The sequence below is a fragment of the Desmodus rotundus genome, chromosome 7 (assembly GCF_022682495.2).
Source record: "Desmodus rotundus isolate HL8 chromosome 7, HLdesRot8A.1, whole genome shotgun sequence".
In the NCBI taxonomy this organism is placed as follows: domain Eukaryota; kingdom Metazoa; phylum Chordata; class Mammalia; order Chiroptera; family Phyllostomidae; genus Desmodus; species Desmodus rotundus.
Window position 1 is genome coordinate 105529693 of NC_071393.1, and position 14507 is coordinate 105544199.

The following is a 14507-nucleotide window of genomic DNA, read 5'->3' on the forward strand; positions in this document are numbered from 1 at the left end:
GTAAATAAATTTAAAATTACAATTATCATAAGTGCTACAAAGATGAAATATTAATGTATATAGTACCAAAAAATATACAATGAGAATTGATCAGGTCAGGGAGTAAGGGACACCTATTCTTGGGTCTCAACTATCCATCTGCTGAAGATTAAGTAGTCAGAAATTTGGTTAAATTACTTATCTGAATCATATTCTAGGTTCCAGACCATGGCTCTGCTAAGATGATCTATGTGTTTTGTAGTTTTTCATTTAGTTAGTTATCAGAAAATTGAGCAGATTGTTGAATCGAGAAAGAACTCACTTTGAAAAAACTATTTTTTTCTCATTCTTCTCCATTCCTACCCTAAGAAACACCTCCAGTGCTTTTCTATATCCTTCTGGAATATGCTTTCCAAAGCAATTACCATATTTTGCTATGTTTGATGTGTACTTTTTTGCCCAAATTTTTGAGGGAAAAATAAGCATGAGCATTGTACATGGCTATAATGATTACATACTATGAGTATAATAATGGGTATAATAACCCCATGTATAATGCACACAAAAACCATAGGTGAGCATTATACACAGCAAAATACAGTAGTTTCCACCAATTAATATTTTATAACGTATAGTTTTTTAAAAAGTCATCTGAATATTTTATGCATAGTAATTAGAAGTTGCTCTGTAGGATTCAGTGACTCCTGCAGATCCTTAGGATTTAGTGAATCTCAAGGTTCTCTGAGACCTAGAGGGAAAAGAAATGTTCATCCATTTGGTAGACATTTACTGAGTGCTTCCTCTACTCCAAGCCGCCTGCTAGGTGCCAATGACACAGAGATGAGTTTTTACAACACTCACCAATAAGATCAACAGATTTCTTATTTTAAATTACCTAATAAAAACATTGCTAAATTACTGGGTTCTTTCTTTCCTAGTCCGTAAAGCTTTGCTTGATAGAATCACATGGATCCCCTTTTCCAACCATTCCACTTACTCAACAAGTATTTACTGAGCTCCTATTCCAGATCAGTGAGCTCCGTGCTATCCAGTGGCAACAAGACAGCCGGGATCTCCGCCTTTACGGAACATACGGTCAAGTTTGTGGGGCAACAGACTTGGTGATATTGGAAAATTACTGAAATGAATTCTTGTTAAAAATGATTTGTTTTTTCAATGTAGGCATCCTCCTCGTTACAAAGGTTTTCCTCGGCCAGAGTGTTCAGGCTCGTGAACAAGAATCCATCAGTCAAGCCAACTATTCAATGGTTAATTCAGTGTTCATTCCTCGAAAATATTTACTAAGTAAGTCTGCCATAAAGAGAAATGCGCTTTCATCTTTCTGAATACAACATGTTTGCATTTAATACATGTGCTTACAATTTAACCCCCACTTAAAGTAGTTTGTAAACTTTTCTCCAAAAATGTTCCTAGCTACTAATGAGCTTCCATTTTTCTATCCCCTACTTCAGTGTAACTTATGTGTGAGTGTAGATATTTTATTTTGTAAAATTTTATATTTTATACATATAATCTCACATATGTATTATGTATGATATATAATATGTATTTCAAAAGATAAAAGCTCACCCATCTTTTAACAACAAAGGTTTTAGAGTAATACATTTGTCAAAACTATGTGTGCTTATTCAATGAATTAAACAAACCAAAGATATCTCCCCCAAAAAACTATGTGGCCACATATTGAATAGAAAAGTGAAAAAGTATGAAAAGGGAAATAATATGAATAAAAGTAAACTTTACTAGCCTATGTAGTGAAAGGGGGACTAGTAAATACTTATAGAAGTAACAAGCTGTCTAGGGAGTGTGGAAAGATACTGAGAAAAAAGCACTAACATAATAGTTGGAACTTACTGAACTTGTTTATCAATCTATGTAAGAATGAAGAAAGTATCTTATGAGCTTAAAGAGTGTTTGTTGTGCCCGGTTTTGTTTTGATTTTACTCTAGATTCTACAGCGGGACAAAGAAACTGCGATTGCAGCTTTCGGCAGTGCAAGTGGTTTGTCTTTGATCATGACCTTGTTTTGCCAGAATACATCGTTGAGATCGAGTACATGACAGCGGTATGAATGTATTTTTAAAACTAGAATTTCTTAAATGAGAACAGCACATTAATTTGGAGTCTAACAATGTTGTCAATGCTATTTTACATATGTATATATTCTTAAATTTAAAAGCAAATCATTGTGACACCTAAATATTTTTATTATGCAAATATATTACATGAGTAATATATGGCTGTAGTCTCACTGGAAAAGATTCAAACTAAATTGAAGAATATAGAATAAACATGAAAGTCTGTTTTCCCTTTAACCCCACTGCCGCTTCCTTTCATGAAGGCATCCACTGTTAACAGTTTTGTAGGTTTGCTTTTGAACTTTTTCTATGTGTTTACATATATAAAAACACATGACATTTAACACCGTAGAATCAAGTTTTCAGTGTTCTGTGATGATTTTGCCTTTAGCAATATGTTTTGGGCATATTTTCACTTCTGTGCATGTAGATGTGAACTTCGTTTTTTGGTAGCTGCATACTATTCGGTAATGCTCTGATTTATCTGACTTCCTTGTTGATGAAACATACAGGTTGTTTTCGGTTGTATTCCTATTCAAAACAACATTTCAGTGAACGGCCTTGTAGATGCATCTTTATACAGATATGGAAGTTTCTCTGCAGCATAGATTTGTAGAAGAATTTGTATAGTCAAAGGGTACATGCATTTTCTTTTTTTATGTCTAATTTTTATTCTGGAATGTAAAGCTCTTTGTAATTAAAGAATAGTTACATACAATGCTATATTATTTTCAACTGCATAACAGTGAGATTGCACATTTATACACCTTACAAAGTGGTCACCACAAAAAGTCCTCTATCCATCTGTCTGTCACTGTACAAAGTTACTGTGATATTGTCGACCGTATTCTCTATGCTGTACTTTACATCCTTGTGACTTATTTGTAAGTTCGTACCTCTTAATACCCAATCCCCTTCACCTTTTTGCTCATACCCTCACCACCCAACCCTCTGTTTCAATTTTGATAGGTTTTGCCAGCACTCTTCACAAAGGTTTTACCGTTTTACAAATTTCCAACAATGTATGACAGTGTGTGTTTCTTTGCCTCTTTCAATTCAAGATATTATCAGTCTTTCATTCCTCACTCTGATGAGCAACAAAGTGATATTTTGTTCTTTCATATGTCACGGATTTTTTATAGTTTTATGAATCATATTTTATATCCTTTGACTATTTTTATTGGATTCTATTGTTTTTTATACTGATTGGAAAAATTCTTATGTGCATTCTGGAGATTAATTTTTTATCATGTCTATATATTGTGAATATTTTCTGCCACTTGTCTTTTAATTTTATTTGTAGCAAAAAGATTACTTGTAATTTAAATTTGTAATTTACACATTAATTTTTAAGAATTCAGAATTTTCTTTCTTTTCCAGTATAGATTCTGAATTTTATGTCTCATTTCAGAAGACATATAAATATCTACTTTATTGTATTCCAATTCTAATAGGTTGTTCTAAAACTTTTAGCTTTTTAATTCCACATAGAAATTGTTTTATATGGTGTAAGGTTGGTAGAGTGATCAACTTTTTTCTTAAAAATAAATAGCTTTTTGATAAGTATCATCTTTTCCGTTCCACTTAAAATACCATCTTTATTGTTAAAATTATTTTCACATACAAGGAGTATTATTTATAGATCCTTCTATTCTGTTCCATTGATCTCTGTGTCTAATCTTGGACCCCTACCACATTGTTTTGGTTATTACAACCTTGATGATATGGTTTGATAAGTGATAGGGAAAATTCCCTTCCCCTGCCCCACCTCATTTTTTTTTAAAAAGAAACTCTTGGCTACTCTTTCTTTCTCTTCTTCTTTAAGCAAACACTTTAACATTTGTTGCAGCACTGGTTTGGTGTTAACAAATTCCTTTAGCTTTTCTTGTCTTGGAAGCTCTTTATTTCTCCTTCAATTTTAAATGATAGCCTTGCTGGGTAAAGTATCCTTAGTTGTAGGTCCTTGCTTTTCATCACCTTGAATATTTTATGCCAGTCACATTTGGCATGAAATGTTTCTGTTGAGAAATCAGATGACAGTCTAATTCGAGCTCCCCTGAGGTAACTACCTGCTTTTCTATTGTAGCTTTTAGGATTCCCTCCTTGTTTTTAAGCTTTGACATTTTAGTTGTGATGTGTCTTGGTGTGGGCTTCTTTGCGTTCATCTTGTTTGGGACTTTGTGTGCTTCTGGGACTTGGTGTTCAGGGTGACTTGGTGTTCTGGGACTTGTGTGTCTTTTTCCTTCACCAGACCAGGGAAGTTTTCAGTCATTATTTCTTCAAATAGGTCTTGATCCCTTGCTTACTCTCTTCTCCTTCTGTTATTCCCATGATACAAATATTGTTACTCTTCATGTTGTCCCAAAGATTTCTTAAACTCTCTTCATTTTTAAAAATTCTTTTTTCTTTTTGCTGCTCTGCTTAGGTGTTTTTTCTACTTTGATTTCCAAATTGCTGATTTGATCCTCTGCTTCATCTCACCTACTGTTTATTCCTTCCAGTGTACTATTTATTTCAGATACTGCATTATTCTGACATGTCCTTTTTAATTGTTTCTATGTCTTTTTTCATGCTGGTGGGTATCCTCATTACTTTAAACTCTGTATCTGACAAATTGCTTGCCTCCATTTCATTTAGTTCTTCTTCTAGAGAATTCTCTTGTTCTTCATTTGGGGACTTTTTCTTTGTTTTCCCATTTTGGCTGCTTCTTTGTTTGTTTCTATGTATTAGGTAGATATGCAATGACTCTGGTGCAGATCTATGTCAGAAGCTGCCTATGTATATCAGATGCTGCCTGTGACTGGCCCTGGGCAATATGTCCAGAGCTATCAGCAACCCAGAGCATGTGGCTTCCTCTGCTGGGCCTGGGTGCATGTGTAAAAAACCAGGCTGCACATGAAGGCCGGCTTTTACCAGCACCAGGCCCCAGGGAGGGTCAGCTACAGTCTCAGAGCTTCCAGAGATCCTCCTCTGCCTGCAGGCTTTCTGTGGGGTTAATTAGTGAATGTCTTCCAGCTTTACTTATCAGCAGCAGAGCTTAAGCTCCACAGGGCAGACAGAGTAATTTCTGCAGATAGGGCTGTGGTTTCCCCTCAGGCTGATGCCATTCAGAGAGGAGTGCTCTGCCTGAGAAATATGGCTCCTGCAGTATGGGGAATGATTCAGCACAGGGATCCTGGTGGCTGTTCCTTCAGTTTTCTCCCCATAGCCACCAACCCCAGTCTCTCCTCATGTGGCTTTAGTCCACTCTGCCCTCCCTCTACCTGAGCCCAGAGTAAGTAGCTATAAATGAGATTTTGTTCATTGGCCCTTTAAGATGCTGTCTGTGTCTCTAGCTGTCTTTCCCTGGTGGACAGAAACCCTACTGCTTTTTATGGCCTGATGTTACTTGGATTCTTTTCCTGGTTCTAGTGCTCTAGGCTGTGGAGCCCAGCTTGGGGTTCAGACTCCACATTTCTCAGGAGGAAGCCCCCAGACACTGAAATATCCCTACAGAACTTCAGCTGCTAACCGTGGGGGCCCAGCCAGCCCTCTCCCACCTCCACACTCCCTACCAGTATTGTTGTAGTGAAGTGGTTTCTTTCATCTGTCCTTGGTTATAAGGCTTCTCTCTAGCTAGTGTTCAGTTGGTTATTCAAGATGATTTTTCTTTAATTTAGCTGTAATTCCTGTTTGGTCCTCAGAGGAGGTCAGTGTAGCGTCTACTTACTCCTTTGCCATCTTAAAATCTCGGGTATTCTTGGGCATTTTCTTTTCTGAATAAATTTTAGAATCAGCTAAAGTTATATTTTAAAATCCTATTAGGATTTGATTGAGATTATATTGACTCTAAAACTTAATTTAAGGCCAAATACTTTGCAGTATTGGGCCTCTCATCCAGGCACATGATAAGTTATTCCATTTACTCAAGTCCTCTCTTACAGTTTTCTTTATATAGGTCTTAATTATAGTTAAACATAGTTCTGGGCATTTATATTTTATATTTTAATCATGAAGGGGATTGTATTCATCACGTATACTTTCAGCAAAAGACACAGAAACACAGAGAAGTAGTAAATAGAAAAACCCAAATAGTAAGAAGTTGAGAAGTAGGATGTTCCTCAGTGTTGTGACTGTTCCATGATATCAGCAAAGACATTAGCTCTATCATTCTTCTGCTTGCCATTTCGTGAGCTCCTCTGATCTGAATGTTCAGTTCTTTCTATACTCCAGGGAAGTTTTCTCTTAATCCCTCCATTATTTCTTCTCTTCTATTTTCTGTCAAGCCCCCTGGAACCTCTATTAATTAAACATTGGACATTCTGAATTGATCTTCCTTATCCTGTATTTTTATTTTTTTCGTATCTTACATCTCTGTTTTTAAAATTCTGTGTTCTGGAAGATTTCCTCAGTATTAGCTTCCACATTGTTAATTTGATTTGCTACCATATCCATTTGGTTTTTCAAAACATTTATTCAATATTTTTATTTCATTTATTGTTCTTATTTTGACTTTGATGTATTTATCCCATTTATTCGATATTAGATGGTTTATTCTATTATAGATGCTTTATTCTCCCTGATTTTTAAAAATTCTCTTAGAGCCATTTTGGTTTTTTCTAGAGCTATTTCTATTTGTTCATGATGTTCTTGCTTATCTACATGTAATTCTTACCATAATTACCTAGTTACGTGATTACTTAATTACTTGGAGCTTCCTGCTGCTATTTTACTTGTTCACTCTGAACACCAAGTTTCTCTGGATCTGCTCTTCAAAGTGGTTATCTCCTGCATATGTTTTGGCTAGAGCTTACATTTTTGCTCCTATTTCTCTGTCAGTTCAGTCCCTTCTGATTTATGTCTTACAATTTCTAGTCTTTTGTTGGTGCCCTCTCCACTGTTATGAAATATTTTTAAATTATTTTTTGCCAGTTTTAAGGAATATGTAGTGGTAGGGGATGAATACACCTATTCCTAGCCCACAATTTTAATCTACTCTCATAGATTTCCTAATGTGATTCTGTCATCATAAGCATTACTATATAACTGAAAAAAAATCTTTTCTACATAGCCTATCTCTTTTTCAAAATGATAAATAGAGCAACCAAATTTTCAATATTTTCAATAAATTTTTTAGGTCAAGGCTCACTCTTTATTTTCTTCATTCAACAATGTTATTTTAGAAGAAAGCAAAAAAAAGTCAGAAGGATCAGTATTGTCCCAGGAATTGAAATTTGATGATGAAGTTACAAAAATGGACCCCAGGATCAAGCCCAAACCAAAACTTATTAGTTTGGATGATAAAACGATACTTTCCCTTGCCAAGACTAGCACATTCAGTCACATTGTGGTAAGTATTATGATGAATAAAATTTGGGAACAGGAAGCTTGAATATGAAATCAAATCCAAAGATATTAAATCACCTGTGATGCTAGGCATCATGCTGTCAAATTTAAAAGTATCCAACTCTTTCCTTGTGGAAAGGTCCATGTGGATTAGGTCTGTGCTCTCTGGTAGTAATATAATATGAACCATATATGTAATTTTACATTTTGTATTAGCCACATTAAAAAGTTTTTAAAAATTAAAAGGCAAGATTAATTTTAATAATGAATTTTAGTTAATCCAACATACCCAAAATATTATCATTTCACCATGCAATGGATATTAAGATTCATTAATCAGATAATTTCATAATGAGACTTTGAATCCTAGAGTGTGTTTTACATTTACAGCACCTTCCGATTCAGACTCATCACATTTCAATTGCTCAGTAGCTGCATGTGACTAGTGGCCACCCTACAGTTCAGTGTAGGTCTAGGGGTAGCCGGCTAGTTTGCAAGGGATTTTATTCCTGAGTAGCAAATAAACTCTCCTTAAATGATTAGGATGAAGACAGATAAGTTTCAAATTCCTTTCCAGGATTAATCAGCATAGAATATGGGAGTGTTACTTTACAAAATTAGAATTTTACAACCGAATTTGAGTTAACTTATTGAAATGGCTTGCTTTACCTTCTTCTGCCTCTCTCTCTGACATTCTGTCCTACTACTTCAGCAGCCTCACTCAGCCTTTCCTCCTCAGTCCAGTGTCCTGACCCAGTTTCCTGCGGTCGAGCTGTATCCTTTCCATCCTCTCTCTCGTGAGGTGTCCTAGCTAATATCCAAAAATCTTCAGGGCCTACATTGTTCACTGGCCAGCCTGAGAAATAGAGCTGCCCTAATAAATATTTCAACAATATATTTAACTATTTTCCTAAAAGAATTTTATGCCAATTATTGATGAACATAGACCAAGCAGAAAATCAGATTTTTCAAGAACCAGATCCATTGATTCTAGTATAAACTATACTTCTAAAATCATACATTAGATTTCTTTCTTTTTTTTTAATAAATTTACTTTATTTTCACCATGTCAAAAAATACATGAAGTTTCAGCAAAACAGCCAGGATTTTTAGTAACTCTTAGCAAAAAATAATAACTATTCCCATTCAGTATAATTAAAATACAGAAATAGAATAGAAAAAAATCTTATATGTACTTATAAGCACTGAGTTGACTTACCTTGGGTAACAGTTTAACTAAAGTTCACCAAAAATAATATCTGACTGATTAAGTGATAAGGACTTATATAGAAAAAGATGTAGAAATATTTCATGTCATATTGAGGAAAATTTATATAGCTCCATTAAAAAGTTCAAAGTTAAAAAGCCAAATGTATAATGAAAATGTTAAAATGAAGAATGACTTATTGGCAAAAGCATTATGACAACATAATCAACAAAAGTAAAAAGCAAAGAAAATATAACCAGAGACATTTGAAATTAAGAACAATCTAACAATAGCTAGAGGGGAGTGGGGAGGGGATAGTGGGGAGATTTCTTTCTTATTGGCTCTATCTTAATGTTATTTAAATAACTATGGTGTAGAATAGAAGCTGTATTATTTTTTTAATTTATATTTTATTTTACCTCAGAGTCTGAATCTCCATGGAAACAGCTTGAGTAAATTGAGAGATCTCTGCAAGTTAACAGGACTTCGAAAACTTAATATCAGCTTTAATGAATTTACTTGTTTAGATGATGTATACCACTTGGTAAGAACAGTCCTTTTGAAATTACTAAAGTAAAACAGAATTATTAATTTAATAGATAAATTACTTTTATAATTATGAACTCATATATACCATATTTAAGATTATACAGACCAGATAAAGAACAAAACCTACACACACTATTTTATGTTACTTTCTCTAAAATAACACTTAGATTTGAATTCCATTTGCAAGCCAAATATACACCTGTGGTCATATCTGATTTCTAGCTAAATAAGTTTGTTAAAACTATTCCAGACTTGTTTTTAAAATACCCTTTGTAAAGTGACATTTCCATTTTATTCTGCTCTTACTACTTCACATCTAATATTGTCAGGTCCTCCCGTCTGTTCATGATCCATGTTATTTCTTTCACTCTCCGCCTTGCCCTCTCTACCTGAATGTCACACGCATGGATCTTGTTTGACTTGTGTTTGCCTTCTCATAGATCATAGGACAAACACTGTAATGCTCATATACACATCAGTTTGGATCTTGTCTGGTTTTTGCTTTCCTTGCTATATGTGACATAACAAAAATAATTACATATGTGTTTCCAGAACTCCAATCCAGCAGGCCCAGTTTCCATGGCCCCCAGGTCACTGATATACCTTTCCAGAATATATCATCATTCTTAGCTCTTACTCATTCTCTACGGCCTTGCAATCATATCGAAGCCTTTGTGCTACTGCTTCTACTGTAGGAGGTGTTACTTTGTTTACTGATCTTAGGTTTCAGTATTAAACCCCCTCCCTTGTTTTTTTTGGAAAGCCAACATCCTTTTTATTTATTTATTTTTAAATTGATTTATTGTGGTGACATTTGTTCACAAAATCATATGGGTTTCAAGTGTACAACTTAACAAAACATCATCTACACGCTGCATCCTGCTCCCATTGCCCAAAGCAAAGTCTCCTTCTGTCCCATTATCCCTCCCTTTGCCCACCTCCACCTACCCCACTCCCTTTCCCTCAGGCTATCACCACACTGTTTTCTGTGTGTGTGTCTCTCTCTCCAAGTATATATAAATAAAATCCCAGTGTTCATAGCAGCACAATTCACAATAGCCAAGTGCTGGAAGCAACTTAAGTGCCCATCAGTAAATGAGTGAATCAAGAAACTGTGGTACATTTACACAATAGAATACTACACAGCAGAGAGAAAGAAGGGGCTCCTACCCTTCATGACAGCATGGGTGGAACTGGAGAGCATTATGCTAGGTGAAATAAGACAGGCAGTAAAAGATAAGTACCATGTGATCTCACCTATAAGTGGAAACTAATCAACAAAACAAACAAGCAAGCAAAATACAACCAGAGACACTGAAATAAAGAGCAATCTGACAGTAACCAGAGAGGAGGGGGGGAGGGATAATAGGGGATAATGGGGGGGGGCATCAAGGAACATGTATGAAGGACACATGGGCAAAGCCAAAAGGGGGGGTGGGTTCAAGGGTGGGAGGTGAGGATGGGGGGGTGAGGGGGCATGGTGAGGTGAAAATGGAGACAGTTGTACTTGAACAACAATTAAGAAAAAGAAATGATGATGATAGTAAATGATAGCTTTTTAATTCTTATTCATGAGAATAAAAAGTCAGTTACACTATTTGTTTTACAAATTTTATTTTAGATTTTAATGACCTGTACATTCAGCTCCTGAAACCTGAACCACTATAATAATGCCATTACAATATGAACTACGCATTCATTATATAGCAGTGACTAATTCTATGCTGAATTTAAACAATTGTTTAAATTAAGCTGTAAATAAGTCAATTCATTTTTAATCTGTAATAATATTTTCATCTTAAGAATATGTTGCAAAATATCTTCTTAAAGTTATCTTTATCTCTGTCTTGTTCTGTCTCACTTAGTGTATACCTTATGAAAAAATTTATTTGCAACAAATACAAATAACAAAGTCTTAAATCTTACAAATAAGTAAGATGAAGCTCTGCATAGATAAATAGCCAAAGACAAGAAGCACAATAAACAAAAGAAAGAAAGAAAGAAATTTGAAAATGGCTAATATAAACAAATGGAAAGATGTCTGACCTCACTGGTAATAAACAACGTAAATTAAAAGGAGGCAGGGGAATTGCTGGGTATTTAAATAAATGGGCATTCTCACACTCTACTAATGGAAGAAAAAAATGGTACAAACGTCCTTCAGATCTGTTTGGCAGTGTCTATCAAGAGTCTTAACAATACAGAAATACTTAAAAGCAGTAATCTCATTTCTAAAAACCCTGTCTGGAAAAATATCAGCATCTCAATTAGAGTTTCGTGATCATGTTCTTTGGCTGCAACGTTGCCAACCATTAGAAGCCACATAAATACCCATAGAAAAATGCTTAAAACAATCATGATAATTTACATATTAGAATATGCAATTATTTAAAAATTTTGAAGAACATGTGAACATGTTAAAAGGATACAAAACTCTATGTAACAGAATATGTTTTATACAAGAAAAATATATGTGCATATAATAAAAGATGTTTTCAGTCATTCTTCCTGAGTAATCAAATGTTTTCTATTTTTTCTTTGCATCTATTTACTGTATTGTCCCAAATTCCAACAGAGAACATGTATTACTTTAATGATTTTTTAAAATTATTATTAAAAACCATGCACTTTTAAATAAGAAAATCATAGAATAGGTTTAGTTTCTACCTCTGAAGATGAACCTTTTTTTAACCAGGCTGTGAGGTCAATAGTATAAATCAAAAATCTAATATTAAGAAGTATAATTCCTTGTTTGTTGAAGACAAATTATCTTCCCAGCTTCTCCTCACCTTCTCTTCTTGGAAAACAAACAGTGTCACTCTGTGTTATAAGGGTGAAGTGAGAATTAAGAAAGAATGACTAAAATAAAGTCATTCTTTATTTTGTAGCTCTTTAGGAGAATGTACACGTTGATACCATGATTGCAGTATAACTGCTATTGGGGTTTCCTGTGAGGATTACCCAAAAGCATGTAGAACACTCAGAGAATCATAAAGAAAAGAATTATGTAAATACAAACCACAATCCTTTCAGCATTACTTCCACTTGTCTGTATTGCAGTATAACCTCGAATATTTGGATGCAAGCCACAACCATGTGATAACCCTTGAGGGATTTAGAGGTCTGATGAAACTGAAGCACTTAGACTTGAGCTGGAACCAACTGAAAAAATCTGGTGATGAAATAAATATGTTATGCAAACACACCACAAAACTGCTTACTCTTGATATTCGACATAATCCATGGCAAAAGGTATGCACAAGCATGTTATTAAAAAAGCAAAGAATTATTTTTATTTTAAAATCTTTTTCTCACTGCTATTCAGTGATGGCTAGAAACTATCTTTGTTGATTTAAAAGATAAAATTTATTGTTTTATCTAATGCAACAAAGACAAATTATCTTTGTTGTATTAGAATTTCTTTAAGTATTTCATAAGTTGAATTTAATATAGTGATCGAATGAATCAAATGTTATTATAAGAAAAGGCTTTACTTTCATATCAGACTTTTGTGTGTTCTCTAAGCATTTGAGAGTATTAGGGCTTTAGGAGTGTTAGATGTCATTGCCATTTGCAAAACTTCAGAGAGTTTGTGTAGCTCAGTGTGCTAGACCTCTTGCAATGAGGCAAAGGAACCAAAAATAATGGAATACAGTGAAAGAAATGTACTGTTAAGGGGGGAACAAGCTTGTCATGTCACCTGATATTTCTACTATAAAAGGAAATTTGAACTTTTTTTTTACCATCATACTAAGAAATTTCAATATTCAATGATTACACTTAAGGGTATCTCCAAGTATTCAAAACAATCCCCAGGTTTATAATTTCAAGAATCCTCCCTTCCTTGTTTTGCAAAAATGTACATAAGACTGTATTCAACATTTTAAAAAGGTACTAAGGCATCATTGGTTCTATTCAGTTGGCCATATTACTGTATCTATTGTATTCTTCCATTTTGCTCTGTGAAATTGAAGGATAGGATATTTTTCTTTTGCCAAAGCAGACTTCCGGAATGATCACAGTGTAGCCATCTCCCTGTTGCCAAATTAAATATCAAGGGCTGAAGAGCTGTATTGAATCACACCCAGAGCTGACTAGCTGACTGCTGATCCAGATAAAAAGAAGGAGCTGCATTTCTTCTGCGAACACTCATGCCATCGTCACTTTTCAGCAGCTTATGGGAAGCTCTCCGCTTTATAGGAGGAGAGCAATCCACCTGCACACAGAACAGATTAATTCATAAATATAATTTAGTTCCAGTTATTGTGTAAAAAATTAAGTGAAGCCTTTATTTTTAGATATATAATAAAATAAGAGATGCATACCTTTAAGTTATATAGGAAGGACTGAAGAAGCACTCCTTTCCATACCTCGACATATTAACATTTTGTAGAAATTAACTTTTTGTTATTTTTCCCAAGCCAGCCACATTAAGGCTGAGTGTTATTGGCCGATTGAAGACCCTTACTCATTTAGACGGGCTCCTAATTTCTGAAGACGAAGCCACAGCAGCTATGAAATTTATTAGTGGAACGAAGATTACTCAGGTTAGATTTTATTATTTAATATTTCTTATGCTATTCAGAATATAAAAATAATATTTTTAACATTCTTATTTTGTTACTGTTTTATGTCCTCTTAGCATGCTAATAAAAATCAATTAACATATTACAATCATATCACTGGAATTTTTTCTTTTTAAATGTATCCCATTTAACTTTCTATAAATAAGGTACACTTAGAGGCCATGAGAAATCATTTAGGGAGTTATCTACTTAGAATTGACGTTATACGTATGTGGTTGAAAAAAACAAAACCTGTTAACTTGGGGAGGAGAAAGGTCTGTATTACTCAGATTAATACTACTATACTTTGGCCAAAGTAGCTTCAACATCCTCAATATCTCTAGTCTAGTTTTCTAGCTATTTATTTCTTTTGGGGTATTTAAATATTAGTTCCTTAAACAATGTGATGTTTAATTTTGGGTCTATTCAAACTGAAGGAAAGAAATTTTTTGTTGATTAAAAACACGATTGACTCCTTAAGAAGAGCTGGGGATTTACCCTACCAGAAATCAAAACTCACTAAGTCCTTTAAGACAACGTGGAATTGGCACAGGGTTAGACAAATAGACCGAAAGAACAGAATGTAAAGACCCAATATTGACCCACACATACATGGAAACTTGGTAAATAACAGCTGCCTTTACAAATCAGGGAGGCTAGTCAATAAAAGGCACTGGGACAAGTACATTAAGAACTTTACTATAAAAGGAAAAACCAAAATTTTTTAGAAGAAAATATCAGGGATTATCATTATGATCTTGAATTAGGGAAGAACTTATTGCA

The 14507-nt window shown here is 34.3% G+C and overlaps 1 protein-coding gene across 1 annotated transcript in view; it reads left to right on the forward strand.

Moving 5' to 3' along the window:
• Positions 1-14507, forward strand: part of LRRC9 (leucine rich repeat containing 9) — a 97064-nt gene that overhangs the window by 37979 nt on the left and 44578 nt on the right. Inside the window, exons 15-20 of the mRNA XM_053928858.2 lie at positions 1162-1284; positions 1950-2065; positions 7195-7407; positions 9035-9154; positions 12220-12411; positions 13581-13706. Coding sequence (XP_053784833.1) covers positions 1162-1284; positions 1950-2065; positions 7195-7407; positions 9035-9154; positions 12220-12411; positions 13581-13706 — 890 coding nt within the window. The remainder of the gene's footprint in view (positions 1-1161; positions 1285-1949; positions 2066-7194; positions 7408-9034; positions 9155-12219; positions 12412-13580; positions 13707-14507) is intronic.